Source organism: Hippocampus bargibanti, linkage group LG05, assembly GCF_051943395.1.
Source record: "Hippocampus bargibanti isolate YZ-2025 linkage group LG05, ASM5194339v1, whole genome shotgun sequence".
NCBI classification, from domain to species: domain Eukaryota; kingdom Metazoa; phylum Chordata; class Actinopteri; order Syngnathiformes; family Syngnathidae; genus Hippocampus; species Hippocampus bargibanti.
Genome location: NC_142738.1, coordinates 19033686 through 19049673, shown reverse-complemented (window position 1 = coordinate 19049673; position 15988 = coordinate 19033686). Strand labels below are relative to the sequence as shown.

General features: G+C 43.5%; 1 protein-coding gene across 6 annotated transcripts in view; it reads right to left on the bottom strand.

The window, feature by feature from the left end:
* tspan9a (tetraspanin 9a) overlaps positions 1–15988 on the bottom strand; it is a 239831-nt gene that overhangs the window by 16351 nt on the left and 207492 nt on the right. For 5 of the 6 annotated variants that reach the window (XM_088997135.1, XM_088997136.1, XM_088997133.1 and 2 more), the window contains one exon: positions 523–714. The exons of the other annotated variant lie outside the window; for it this stretch is intronic. In XM_088997135.1, the coding sequence (XP_088853261.1) occupies positions 523–714 (192 nt within the window). The remainder of the gene's footprint in view (positions 1–522; positions 715–15988) is intronic. 6 annotated transcript variants of the gene reach the window in all.

The following is a 15988-nucleotide window of genomic DNA, read 5'->3' as shown; positions in this document are numbered from 1 at the left end:
TTATGTTTGTTAAAGTAATTACAGTAAAGTCTCGTTATATCGATATTCAAGGGAGTCCGAAAAAATATCGATATAACCGGGACTATCGATATATCCGACCCTGTTTGCATGTAATTTTCTCAGTGCGTGCATAGAAATAGTATCGATATAACCGGGACTATCGATATATCCGATATCGATATAACGAGACTTTACTGTATAAGTGCCTTGCATGCTGGGTCCGAGAGGACAGTAATTTCATCTGTGCTGTATGTCATGCATATTAGCATATTTGACAATAAAGCTGACTTTGACTTTGATAAATAGAACGACAGCAGCATCATTATTTCAGCACTTCGTACTTTTTGAGACTTTTATGGCTGAGATTTTATGGTTGGGGATGTCCTGTGAACTTTTTTTAAAAATGTTAATGAAGCTCCTTAGCTCAATTAATGTTATAAACGACTGGTGAAGTCCTTTAATGTGTCTACGAAGTACAACACATCAACAAAGGTAGTGTAAATTAAAGAAAAAAAAACTCACACTCAGAAGCAGGCACTTGTTCTCTTTGATGGCACCCAGGCAACCAAGAAAGCCTGTTACCATGACAGTAGCGCCGATGGCGATAACCATGTTGGCAGCTGATAAGGAGGGGAAAGAGGGTGAGAAGGTGGCAAAGCTGCCCTGAGACACGGATAGCCAGATGCCCACACCCAGCAGCCCACAGCCACATAACTGAAAGACAAAAGTAGACAAGGTGAGAAAACAAACATCATTTCAAGGTCCTTTCCTGCTCTTCCATGACTTGTTCTTTTCAAACAGGGTCAGTACATTCATTTGCAGAGAATGGTCAGCCGTGAAGACAAATCGGTGCACAATGACTCAATTTGTCTCAGCCATCTATAAACATGATCATTTTAAATCATGAAAAAAATAAAAACCAAGAATAAACAAACATGTACTTACAGTACCATATCCCTGTGCAAATACTGTAGCTGTTTTAAAACATCCCCACAACACATGCAGTTGATTAAAAGTCCACTTCGGGGGAGCACTTCCCTAATCCCAGTGTATTAATATGGCAGGGCCGACAGCGCTTGTAATGTATTTATTGTTGAAAATATTTCAGACACAGATTTTGATTGATAGAGTAGAGTGTCCCGCCCACCATCTACTGATGGAATGGCCTCATCTATCAAACAAAAGTAGGCATAAACGTACCCACCGCACTATGAAATATAGTGCCCGAGCAAAGTGGTGGCATATTTTTGTCTTCACCAAATAGAATGAAATACCTCAGGCCATCACAAAATGAATAAAAAAATCTCAAATGAGGTGAAATATGAGAAGGTGCCACAGTAAATCATCACGTCACTACCTTTCTACCATCTCATTTCATGCCCCCTCTCCCCTCCATTTTCATCGTTGCAACGCAGCTCCAGCAGATTTTAATGCCTGTCAGCAATATAAAAGGAACGATTCTGCTGTGCATTCATACACTTGCCTCACTTTGGGCAGACTTTTCTGAGGTAGCTCTGCGTGGATCGTCTTAAGCATGCAAATGCGAGTATTAAAGGCATGGTCTGAAGGGCTGATTCTCTCTATCTATCTACCTACCTACCTACCTACCTACCTACCTACCTACCTACCTACCTACCTATCTATATATCTATATATATATATATATATATATATATATATATATATATATATATATATATATATATATAAATCCTCGTCTCAACCCTCATGGGTGGTGTCTGTCCTCCATTTGTTTAGCTCGGGTCCTCTACCAGAGGCCAGGAAGCTTGAGGGTTCTGCGCAGTATCCGTGCTGTTCCCAGCACTGCGCTTTTCTGGACCGATATATCCGATGTTGTTCCCGGGATCTGTTGCAACCACTCGTCGAGTTTGGGTGGGGGTCACTGCCCCGAGTGCACCGACCACCACAGGCACGACTGTCACCTTTACCTTCCAGGCTCTCTCCATCTCCTCTCTGAGCCCTTGGCATTTCTCGATTTTATCATGTTCCTTCTTTCTGATGTTTCCATCACTCGTCAAAGAATTGTGTATATATATATATATATACACACACACACACACACACACACACACACACACACACACACACACACACACACACACACACACACACACACACACACACACACACACACACACATATATATATATATATATATATGTCCAATTAAATCTGTCTACCACAGTGAGCCATGAATAAGAAAAAAACAGAAACGTGAATTTGGAATTAGCTTTACCCACACCACCAATGATGACATGATTTAACAATTTTTAAAATCATGACAATGGTGCTTCATTTTATATAAACATATTTTTTTCAAAATATATATATATTTTGGAATGTGGGAGGAACCCAGAGGATCTGGAAAGAAAAAAAAAACATGCAGATTCTGCGAGAAAATGCGAACAGCACACAGGGTGGTGAATCAGAAGAGGATATTGATATGGTTGTGAAAAACACACACAAAATCACAATATTTCTCTGGACTCAATGACTCCAATCCTGGAAACACACGGGTTCTCTTTTCCCTCTATCATAAAATCATACAAACTCCTACCTCTCTCCCCTCACAATTTTATTCCTCTGATACATGCAACGCTCTGTTTATGTTTTTTAGCGAGAAGATCAACAAAATCCATCAGCACCTCAGGTCCTCTGTCCTCCCCCCCTCTCCCAGCCTTTCAACTCCTTCCCAACTACTTTCTGCTTTTGAACTCCCCCAACCCTTTATAATCTCAGACATTATCACCAAATCCAAGAATTCCTCCTGTCAACTCGGCCCCCTCCCTACTATCTTTATCAAGTCCTGCCTACCCTCTCATCTCCCATTTATTTCAACCATTAGTCACTCCTCATTATCTGGAATTGTTCCTATCCCACTCAAAACCGCAGCTGTTACTCCAATCCTGAAACACTGGCTCAGATCCAAACGATTTCAATAACCTAAGTCCAATTTCCCACCTTCCATTCATCGCCGAAATCCTTGAAAATACAGTTGTGTCCCAGCTTCACTCTCACCTCACTCACAATAACCTTTACGAAAAATTCCAGTCTGGTTTCCGCCCCCGTCACAGTACTGAATCAGCTCTCATAAAAATCACGAATGATCTTTTCATGGCAGCCGATGCCGGTTCACTCTCCATCCTCATCCTTCTCGACCTGACCGCAGCTTTTGACACCATTTCCCACCCTATCCTGCTCGACAGACTTTCCACCCTAGGCATCACGCACACCCCACTTTCTATCTCTCTGATCGCTCACAATGTATGCAAATCAACTCGTTCACCTCACGTTCCTCTCCTGTGTCCTCTGGTGTGCCTCAAGGGTATGTTCTGGGGCCCCATCTCTTTATTATCTACCTACTTCCTCTTGGCAATATTTTCCGTAAGTTTGGCATTCACTGCTTCGCGGATGACACCCAACTCTACCTCTCCAGCAAAACCGACGCATTTCTTCTACCTTCATCCCTCTCACTTTGCCTCTCCGAAATTAAATCCTGGCTTTCACATAACTTTCTCAATCTTAACGGTGAAAACACTGAACTTCTCCTTGTCGGTACCAAATCCATCCTACACAAAACTAACAGTTTCTCTCTCACCATTGACAGTTCAACCGTGTCCCCCTACCTTCAGGTGAAAAGCCTGGGTGTCATCCTCGATAGCTCACGATCTTTTCACTCCCATTTAAATAACATAACTCGGTCTGCTTATTTCCACCTCCCTAATATTAACCGTCTCCGTCCCTCGCTCACCCCTCACTCCGCTGCTATCCTTATCCACAGTCTCGTCACCTCCTGCATCGATTATTGTAACTCACTTCTCTTCTATGTCAATCAGAAATTTCTACATCAACTCCAACTCGTCCAAACGTCTTCAGCCCGGATCATCACTAGAACCCCCTCCTTTCACCACATCACCCCAGTCCTCCAGCAGCTCCACTGGCTTCCTGTTAAACATCAAATCAAATTCAAAATACTTCTGTTTACATTCAAAGCCGTCCATAACCTTGCCCCTCCCTATCTTTATGACCTGCTTCAAATCTCCGTTCCCTCTCGGTCCCTCAAATCCTCATCCTCCCTTCACCTCTAAGTGCCCTCTGCCCGTCTCACCACGATGGGGTGCAGAGCTTTCAACCGCTCTGCTCCCAAACACTGGAATTCACTTCCACCCAAAATCCGTAATATTGACTCCCTCCCTATTTTCAAGTCCCACCTCAAAACCCATCTTTTTAAAATTGCTTTCAATGTCTAGTTCAAACTGCTATTTTATTATTTATCATTTTACTTATGGTTTTATTGTTATGTGCTTCGTTTTATTGTTTTTATTATGAAGTGTCCTTGGGTGTTTTGAAAGGCGCTTGAAATTAAATGTATTATTATTATTATTATTATTATTATTATTATTATTATTATAGACACATGTTGAAAGCTGTACAGCCCAGGTGAAACACTGGAAGGAAACCAATCCTGATGGGAATAAATGAATATAATTTAATGGCGCACATATTAAAATGGCGCACAATTAAAAAAAAAACACTCAGTGAGTCGTCACCTTACCGTGGTTTGAGGGGTTTGTGTGTCCCAATGATCCTAGGAGCTAAGTTTTCTGGGGCTTTATGTCCCTGGAAGGGTCGCCCATGGCAAACAGGTCCTTTGTGAGGGACCAGACAAAGTACGACATATAAATGAACATAAATGATCTGGTTATCCCTTGCCCGGACGCGGGTCACCAGGGCCCCTATCTGGAGCGAGGCCTGGGGATGGGGTTTGTTGGCGAGTGCTTGGTGGCCGGGCCTAAACCCATGGGGCCCGGTCGGGGTCAGCGCGAAGAGGATACTTAGGTCCCCTTTCTCAAGGGCTCACCACCCATGGGAGGGTCCAGAGAGGTCGGGTGTATTGTGAGCTGGGCGGCAGCCAAAGGCAGGGACCCTGGCGGTCCGATCCTCGGCTGCAGAAGCATGCTCTTGGGACGTGGAACGTCACTTCTCTTGCAGGGAAGGAGCCCGAGCTGGTGTTCGAGGTCGAAAAGTTCCGACTAGATATAGCCTTCACACACAGCCTGGGTTTTGGTACCGGCCCTCTCGAGAGTGGTTGAACTCACTTCCACTCTGGAGTTGCCCAGGGTGAGAGGCGCAGAGCAGGTGTCGGCATACTTATTGCCCCCCGGCTCGCCGCCTGTACGTCGGGATTCACCCCGGTAGACAAAAGGGTTGTTTCCCTCTGCCTTTGGGTGGGGCAATGGGTTCTGACTGTTGTTTGTGCATATGTACCAAACACAGTACTTCTGTGCTGAACACGGATTGTATATAAAAAACACTTTATTCAAACATAAGGGTGTCCAAATGTCCAAATGTCCTGGTGTCATGTGCAAACATGACACCAGGAAACCCTTGGTCGCAGTTCGATGATCGACTTTGTAGTTGTATCATTGGACTTGCGGCCGCATGTTTTGGACACTCGAGTGAAGAGAGGGGCGGAGCTGTCAACTGATCACCACCTGGAGGTGAGTAGGCACCGTTGGTGGGGGAAGATGATAGTCCGACCTGGCAGACCCAAATGTGTTGTAGGGGTTTGTTGGGAAGGTCTGGCGGAATCCCCTGTCAGAAGGAGTTTCAACTCCCACCTCTGGCAGTACTTTTCACTTGTCCCGGGGGAGGTGGGGAACATTGAGTCCGAATGGACCATGTTCCGTATCTCCCTTGCTGAGGCGGCCAATATGAGTTGTTAAAAAGCTCTGGATATTGTGGGAATGTCTTGGCTGACACGCCTCTGCAACATCGCGTGGTCGTCGGGGAGAGTGACTCTGGATTGGCAGATCGGGAGAAGGCGTTTGACCGTGTTCCTCGGGGAGTTCTGTGGAGGTTGCTTCGGGAATATAGTGTACAGGAGCGTCTGATACAGGCCATTCGGTCCCTATACGACCGATGTCAGTTTGGTTTGCATTACCGGCAGTAAATCGGAATTGTTTCCAGTGTGGGTTGGGCTCCGCCAATGCTGCCCTTTGTCACCGATTCTGTTCATAACCTTTATGGACATAATTTCTAGGCGCACCCGAAGTGTTGAAGGGTTCCGTATTGGTGGCCTCAGTATAGTATATCTGATTTTTGCAGATGATGTGGTACTGTTTGGGCCTTCAAGCGGAGCTTTCCAACTCACTCTGGAGCATTTAGCAGCCGAATGTGAAGCGGTTGGGATGAGAATCACCACCTCCAAATGTGAGACAATGATTCTCAGTCGTAAAAGGGTAGAGTGCCCTCTCCGGGTCGTATCTGGGAGTCTTCACGAATGAGGGTATGAGGGAGCGAGAGATCGACAGGCGGATCGGTGCGGCGTCTGCTGTGATGCAGACTTTGTACCGATCTGTCGTGGTGAAGAAGGAGCTGAGACAATAAGCGAAGCTCTCAATTTACCGGTCGATCTACATCTCAACCGTCATCTATGGTCACGAGCTATGGTTTGTGACCGAAAGAACGAGATCCTGTATACAAGCGACCGAAATGAGCTTTCTCCGTAGGGTGTCCGGGCTCTCCATAAGAGATAAGGTGAGAAGCTCGGTCATCCTGGAGGGGCTCAGAGTCGAGCCGCTTCTCTTCCACATAGAATGGAGCGAGATGAGGTGGCTCGGGCATCTGATTAGGATGCCCCCTGGACGCCTCCCTGGTGAGGTGTTCCGAGCATGCCCGACTGGCAGGAGACCCCAAGGATGACCTAGAACACGCTGGAGAGTCTATGTCTCCCAGATGGCCTGGGAACGCCTCGGGATCCACCAGGATGAGCTCGAAGAAGTGGCTAGGGAGAGGGAAGTCTGGGCTTCCCTACTGAAGCTGCTGCCCCCGCGACCCAACCATGGATAAGCAGCAGAAGATGGATGGATGGAAGTATGGATGGACATATTAAAATTTAAGTTGTAAATGTAGGCAGGGATAGCCTTGCTGGGTCTGATGGCTCATCACTGTTATATACTATATAAACTGTAGAACATTTGCCTGAGACACGTGTGAAGGGCTAAGGCGGCTAATTGCTCCATATTCTGTGATGCCCCAGGGTAGAGATTTTGCCAGGGGCTAAAGTCTCAAGTGAAAAGTAAATTAAACCCTCCCTACTACTGCTTCTAGATTTCTATAAAAAATACAAAAAATATTGCCTCGGCTCCAGCCCAGTGGATATAGTGTTGTTTTGTAATTATATCTGATATTCAGACAAAGCAGAGGACACTGTCTTTAGAGAATAAATGCTGAAGGACTGCTAATAGAATGACTCTTGGATGAAATGAGAATGAAAGTTCACTGGATCTGTCACCTTGTATAAAACTAGATTGTAGCAAATCAACTATTTTCTGCTAAACCTGTTTCAATTCCACGAAAGTGTCATATCCCTTTTGTGCACCACTAATAAACCCAATTACATTTGAACGTCCTCAGGAAGTCACATTATATAGATGATGAGGGGTTGAGTACGCAAGGGATGAATAGGTCTCTAAAAAGGCCAGAGAGATGGAATTAATTTACAGACTACCGAAGGGAGAGCAAGGAGCTTTAAGGGTCCAGGTGGGAAGTGATGTGGTGCCATTCACTTAATTGTATTTAATACTCAGCAAAGGGAGCTGTCCAAGTGTGTTGCCCTCTTAAGCGACTGCAAAACAGGATTGCCCGCACTCCATCTGCCTAATCTTCCCTTCTTTTACTACTAGTAAAAGAAGGGAAGGTAGTATGCTTATTACGACTGCTAATTGCAGTACCATGTCAACTCTGTGACAACACCATTAGTAAAAATTCTAATCAAATAAGTGATCTGACCTTGTTCTGTCAGGACAAGATTCACCTTGAGCCATTGTTTTGAGTTCTATGATATTTTAGTTGATGATCAATGTTGTTTTTCATAAACTTTTCCATCAAAAGATTGGTATTTCCGCCACATCCTTTGCAGGAAACATCAATCAGCCATGCAGTGACCCATTCCTTTCCAGTAACATCAACCATATCTTGAGGGCTGTGACTGAAATGTGGGTTGATAGGCAGAAACTGGCCAGTTAATGTGGTTACATGGCACAAGGGAATACATACTTGTCGCCAGAATGTTGCCTGCCTTTGCCCCATATTAATTTAGGAAGGCTCTAGATCACCTGTGCCTTTGAACAGGGTCAAGGGTGGTGATGATGATGATATCACAATTAATAATAATAATAATAATAATAATAATAATAATAATAATAATACATTTAATTTCTGAGCGGCTTTCAAATCTCTCAAGGACACTTTACAGTCACAGGATATTTTTTCTGCTAGAATTGTGGAATATGTCTCATTATATATATATATATATATATATATATATATATATATATATATATATATATATATATATATATACAGTGGGACCTTGGCTTATGAACTTAATTGGTTCCCAGACAGGGAAACTATTAAAATGAGAATAATCCGTTCCCCAGGTCCCCATAAAACATAATTTTCTACTTTCTAATTTTCTAAGCCTTAAAACTACCCAAAATGTACATTATTTTATGTATAATAAATGTGCTATAGTATTATGATTAAATAAATAAACTGTACTGTACAATAAAGTCATTTTATTTACCTTTGTGATGGTCGTTAAAGGCTTGATGGAATGGAGTGTCCGGTTTCCTCAGCATTAAACACTTGATGAGGAACATAGGCTTCTGTCACCATCTTGTGGAATGATCCCTTGTAGGTGCTTTCTCTGTGATAATTGTATCTAGTTCATCAATTGTGGTCTGTTTAGCTGGGTTAATAGCTTTTTGCATCAAGTGTACAGATGACTTGTGCGGGTTGTTTGTGTCGCCTGATTGATGGGATATTTAACCTTCCAGTCTACACTCTGCTTTTGAACTATCAAAGTTGAAATGTTTTCTATCCATTTTCTCACCATTTTACTTTTTTTCCCCTTTTAATTTTTTTTGTTTCAAGCTCTGTCCCCTCCCTTTCGTGTGTGTGTTTTCTCTCTCTCTCTCTCTCTCTCTCTCTCTCTCTCTCTCTCTCTCTCTCTCTCTCTCTCTCTCTCTCTCTCTCTCTCTCTCTCTCTCTCTCTCTCTCTCTCTCTCTCTCTCTCTCTCTCTCTCTCTCTCTCTGCCTGTCTCTTTAATGTTTAACCCCTCCCCCCACTGCTGGGTACTTGACCAATCACGAGGCTTTAACCGAAGACGCCATTTTGTTTTTTGGAGAACGGCCTCACTCTCTCTCTCTCTGTCTGTAACCCGATCCCCCGTGGGCGGGGAATAAAGGACAAAAAAAAGTCCGCTGCCATTTCCTTGTTTGGAGAACAGGCTCATTCACGAACGACACATCACTCAATGTGGCAGATCCATGTGTATGTGTAATAAATATATATATATATATATATATATATATATATATATATATATATATATATATATATATATATATATATATATATATATATATTTGTATCTTTGATATGTCTGGACAACATTTGGATTAAAAAAAATCTCTAGAAATGAAGTTGAGAGCTGATCATTTTCGCAGAGCTTCAAGCTTTGCACCATACGATATATTTTCTCTATCAAGAATTTTCACATTGACTCAGTTGTGTGACCTTTCTCCAAGTGTTTGCCAATATTTTGAATGCCCAAGTGGAGCCTAATATTTAAACGCCCTTTGTGGGAGAGAGAGCCAGGCAGAGAGTGCATAACATCCAGTAAATTGAGGAAATGAGAGGAAATGATTTGTGACTTTTTCCAGTCAGATAAATGGGGTTCTGCTGTTTGAGGGTCTTGTTCAAAGCTTCAGGTGACTGTTATAAACTGTGTGTGGCAACTGTTTAGCATATGCCCACTGGACAGAATGATGGGATCAGTTAGGTAAACATTTAGGCAAACAACGGAGGGTTGGAAAGGAAGAACTGTATAGCCAAGTGAAATGTGGAAAAGAGAAAAGGAAGAAAACTGAGGCCTGCTCTACATCCAAGAGTCCAGCAGTCAGAATAATAAGTCCCTGCAGTAAGTAGCTCAGTGACACAAGTCCTCCCAACACTAGACCCCACTTTTATCTACCCATTCAGGGGATGAGGTCTGCTGGACTTGTATGTCTATGTGCAACTTTGAGGCCGTTTTGAGGCCTTTTCCCATTTAGAACAGTCACTCAGGGAGTATGTCGTGGGGAAAGGAGTGACAGCTTTTGTCAAATTACTATTGTTCTCTGAGACTGCTGCCACAAGAGGGGAACACTGCTGGGAATGAATTTTTGAAGTACATGTACTGCTTAAGTACAGTTTGAATGTGTGGTTACGATCGCTGGTTTAATATCAATAAACACAGCCCAGCAACCACCAATATAATACATTTACATAAAGGTTTAATAATAAATATGCAAATGCCTGTTTACATGGTACGCACAATTATTCCAAAGATCTAAAGAGTTTGATGGTTCTCTTTATTTGTAAGTAGGTTCGTTGTCAGATCTCCCAGGCAGGTGACGCGCAGAGCTTGATCGCGGCGTGGAGTCGAGCAAGTCGTGCCGTGATGTCCGTCCGACGCCCGACGATGTCCGATCGTGGACATATATGATGTCCGATCGTGGACATAAGCGATGTCCGACGATGTGCGATCGTGGACATATACGATGCAGCTAGTTGCAGAGTCGCCAGGCGAATTGGACGATGTCGGCCATCAGGGTGCGGCAGGTTTCACGGTGGGGTCAGGGCGCCCACGGGTGGTGGCGGCCCATCGGGAGCTCGGCTTGAGGGGTCTTGCTGTGAAGATGCCGGGTTCACGGGCGGCTGGGAAATCTGGATCTTTCCATTTGGAGAGTTGATTGGGCTGAGGAGGAGGGAAAAAATCCTCCTGGCTGGCTCGCCAATAAAGAGTTTGATGGTTCTCTTTATTTGTAAGTAGGTTCGTTGTCAGATCTCCCAGGCAGGTGACGCGCAGAGCTTGATCGCGGCGTGGAGTCGAGCAAGTCGTGCCGTGATGTCCGTCCGACGCCCGGCGTGAGCCGGGCGTGAGTCTGAGCTGATTCTGCCCCGTGGTTCGCCCAATCTCTCTGTCCCGCGACAGCTCCTTTTATACAATTTGCAAGCGTGTGCTATGCGTCAGGGTGATACGCACATCAAGGAGATCAAGGAATTGAAAGACATGAAAGTGTTGAAAAGCGCACTTCAAAATCATACACTCGTGTGACGCAACAGATCTATACCATGGAAAATTCTGAGATTGAAAAAAAATGGCAGGTATTATATGTTCATAAAGATTAGTTGTTTCTGTGGATTATAAAGCATTTTAAATTAGAACATATATAAACCCACATACCACCGCCACATATTATACTTCCTCAAATCGACATATTACGACGTTCAAGCCAGTTGGACGTTGCAGCCCACCCTTTTTAGGTTTGTTTACACAGAGCTTCACAGAAACACATTCAAGCATCCTTTACATACAAGTAGTGTAAAACTAACTCAGACTTTGAAATCTCAGAAATTTCAATATTGATCTGCCTCAAGTTGAAAATAAATGAATTTTTGGATTAAAAGAAGTCTTCCCTGGCTGGCTAGTAGCATTCAAGTCATTCCTCCGTGAATAATGTGAAGCCAATGTAAATTGTATAACAAGTAAATTATTCACAGGGTCTGCACTGGTGGCTTAGGGAAACAGTGCTTTCAGGCTCAGAATAAACACTGCATGAATTCAAAGAGACAGAGGCAGGGTGTAAGATCAAAAAGCGAGATCAGCCCGTTTAAAGTTTCATTCACCCAATGGAGTCTTGACAGAATCACAAAACATGCTGCTTTCTATGAAGGTGTGCACTTTAATCTGTGGACAATTACGTTTTTATGGGGTCAAGTGAATTCCATCTCTGCATTTATTCTCATCTCTAACGTTCCCAAACATGTTACGACAGAGACAAGGATTCTGGACAAGGACTACAGTACTCTGATGCTTTCATCGTGAAATGGTGCCCAGCATCTCACATATTCTTACCCACGTATAGTTAATGAAGGTGATTTCCTTAACTGGTCACACCCTACATGACTCTTTTTGAAGGGCCTGAGCTGTTGGAACTATCCGTGCTAGAGGGCAGGCCCTCCTTTCTTTTCTCCTTAGAAGAGACGAAAATCCGTCCCACTGCAGTCTGACTAGAAATCAATCCGTGCAGGAAGGATAAAAGACAGTCAAGCCTTTTTGTGCCTGTCCTTAGGTATCTCTGATGTCTGGCTTAACATGTACACACTCTTCAACATCTCCTTTCTAAAAATACAAAATCCATCACGTTGAACTACCATGGTTTTATGTTTGTTTGTTTGTTTATTGCTGTTCTTGCTGGTGTCATTAGCTAAAGCACAATCGCAACAGCATAAGCAGAGAAAACATTCAATATTCAAACACCCTTCGGTTACCTGGAAAACGAACTCAAAGCTACCCAGCGAGACCAACACGATGTTGTTATGCTGCTGAGAGATGGTGATAGCTAGTGACCATTTGGTGTCCTGCTGGCCCAAGATGATATTTTGTTTTTAGCAATGTTGAAAGCAGTTTTCAACAGAGAGGGACAAGACACAAGTCATAGCCACTGTATATCGTCCCCCGAAACCACATCGTGACTTTTTAAAAGATTTATCCGCTGTCCTCACACACCTCTCTGCTCTGTCACCAAATATAATTATTCTGGGGGATTTCAACATACACATTGACAATTCCATCCCCTCACCAAACTCACCAAACCTCACCCACTTCAATTCCTCACTCGATGGTTTTGGCCTGCATCAATTCTCTGATTTTCCCACGCATATTAAAGGGCATATTCCGGCCCTGATATGCAGCTCTGGTTTTATCCCCGCCAACTGCACAGCAAATGAACTACCTGTAACGGACCATTTCCTTATCTCATTTAACGTTCCCATCACACTCTCTCTCCCCAAAACACCCCGAATCATCACTTATCGGAACATCAAACACATAGACACTGTCACCCTCACTGCAATGACTGCCACCCTGAATCCGGACTATGACTCCCCCCTGATAAACGTGTTTCCCGGTACAACACGGACCTTACAAACATGCTCAACGCCCTTGCTCCTGTAAAGTCCCGGTCTGTCTAATTCACCCGGTCCGCCCCATGGTTCACCGCCCATGTCCGCTCCACCAAGGCGAAAACTCGGCAACTGGAAAGACTCTACAGGAAAACCAGCCTCACTACTCACAAGGACATGTACAAAGCTCACCTCACCCATTACAAGGACTCTATTACACGCGCAAAATCACAATACTATTCTGGACTGATTGTCTCGAACACTTGAAATGCAGTGACTCTCTTTTCCCTGTACAACAAAATCCTTCAACCCCCTATATCCCCCCCCACACTTTCACTTCTCAGACACCTATAATGCTCTGCTTCTGTTTTTCAATGAAAAGATCGAAAAGATCCACCAGCACCTCGGCTACTCTGTATCCCTACTCCCTATCAACTGCTATCCTCTTTTGAACTCCCACATCCCTCATTAATTTCTGACTTCATCACCAAGTCCAAGAATTCCACCTGTCAGCTGGACCCCCTCCCTACTATCCTCATCAAATCTTGTCTACCCTCTCTCCTCACTTTTATTTCAGCTATTATTCACTCCTCATTATCCACTGGAATTGTTCCTATCCCACTCAAAACCGCAGCTGTTACTCCAATGCTGAAAAAAAACCTGGCTCAGATCCAAACGATTTCAATATCCTACATCCAATTTGTCATCTTCCATTCATTGCTAAAATTCTCGGAAAAACTGTTGCCTCTCAGCTCCACTCTCACCTCACTCACAATAACCTCCACGAACAATTCCAGTCTGGTTTCCGTCCCCGCCACAGCATTGAATCAACCCTCATAAAAATCACTAATGATCTTCTCATAGCAGCAGATACCGGTTCCCTCTCTATTCTCATCCTTCTTGATCTATCTGCAGCGTATGGCACCATTTCTCACCCCATCCTGCACAACCGACTCACTTCACGGTCCTCTCCTGTGTATTCTGGTGTGCCCCAAGGGTCTGTTCTGGGGCTCCTTCTCTTTATTGCATACCTTCTTCCCCTTGGTGATATCTTCCGTGATTTTGGCATTCACTTTCACTGCTTCGCGGATGACACCCAACTCTACCTCTCCAGTAAAGCCGACGCCTCTCTTCCACCTGCATCCCTTACACTTTGCCTCTCAGAAATTAAATCCTGGTTTTCTCATAACTATCTCAAACTAAACAGCGAAAAAAACTGAACTTCTCCTTGTAGGTACTAAATCCACCCTTCACAAAGCAAACAGTTTCTCTCTCCCCATTGACAGTTCTACCGTGTCCCCCACCCTTCAGGTCAAGAGCTTGGGTGTCATCCTCAATAGCACAATATCTTTTCACTCCCATATAAATAACATAACTCGGTCTGCATATTTCCACCTGCGTAATATCTATCATCTCCGTCCCTCTCTCACCCCTCACACCACTGCTATCCTTATCCACAGCCTTGTCACCTCCCGTATCGATTATTGTAACTCACTTCTTTTCGGGGTCAATCAAAAATTTCTCCATAAACTCCAACTGGTCCGAAATTCCTCAGCCCGGATCATCACTAAAAACCCCTCCTTTCACCACATCAACCCTGTCCTCCAGCAGCTCCACTGGCTCCCTGTTAAACTTTGTATTGATTTCAAGATACTTCTGTTTACATTTAAAGCATCCATAACCTTGGCCCCCCCCTATCTGTCTGACCTACTTAAAATCTCAGTTCCATCTCGGGCCCTCAGATCCTCTCCCCCCCTCCACCTCTGTGTGCCCTCTGCCCATCTCACCATGATGGGGTGCAGAGCTTTCAGCCGCTCCGCTGCCAAACTCTGGAACTCCCACCTAATATCCGTAACATTGACTCCCTTACTACTTTCAAATCTCACCTCAAAACCCACCTGCTTAAACTTGTTTTCATGGTCTAGTTTAATCTGATGTTTTATTATTTATTGTTTTATTCATGATTTTATTGTTTTATGTATTGTTTTTATTTTATGAACCTATATCCACATTGCATCTCACTTCCAATTTTTTTGCCCAGACACGTCACGTATCGGATTTCGTTAATGCTGTGTAATCCGAGTTCAAATCCAACTCTTGCCTCTTTTATATGTTCATATGAATCAGGTATTCAAGAACCATATACTGCATGCGCTTTATCTAGGCAAGAAGAGGTTAAAGGGAGGCTAAAGTCCGCCAATCGGCAGTTTTGAGTAATCATATTTACTTTACATTTGACTTTAATTCAATCACACTAGAAAAATGAAGCATAAAATGGTCATTTGTGGTGGACTAATAATTTATATACGCAAATGGTTCATGTATTACAAATGGCAATGATGTGACGTCATCTTTAGTAGATGTATCAATTTAATATGGAGATTGATCAGTGTTTACTACTATTCTAAAAATATTTCAACCTCCTCTTGACCAACGATTTTAGCAGTTTGAGATAATTAAATGAGCCTCTAAGACGGCACCATAAATTCTTCAGTAAGCATTGCATCTTTGTTTTTGTTGCACAATACCTGACATTGTGCTTTGTGTGGAGGCACGTCACACCTTCTATGTGTTGCATGCAAATCAGAAGTTCCATTTGTTTTTGTATTGTGAAAAAGTACGTTAAAAATAAAAAAAATATATATCAAATTTAACATGAGAATCCTAATTGGGCATCATGCCTTGCAGTATCAACATCGCATATGCTGAGGGCATGCGAGGCAATATTGGTGAGCAATTCTCCTGTTAGATCTTGGGCATCCCAACAAGACTCTTCAATCAGGCTGGGAACCCAGAGACACTTGAATTATGCCTAGGGAATAAGTGGGAGAGCACTCGTCATTCTATGATATGAACCAGAAAGTGAGGCAACAGTGCTTGCCACGTCATTTAATTTAGTCTATGAGCTTGGATGGCGATTCTCAGAGAGGCATAAAAATGGGCTAGTGA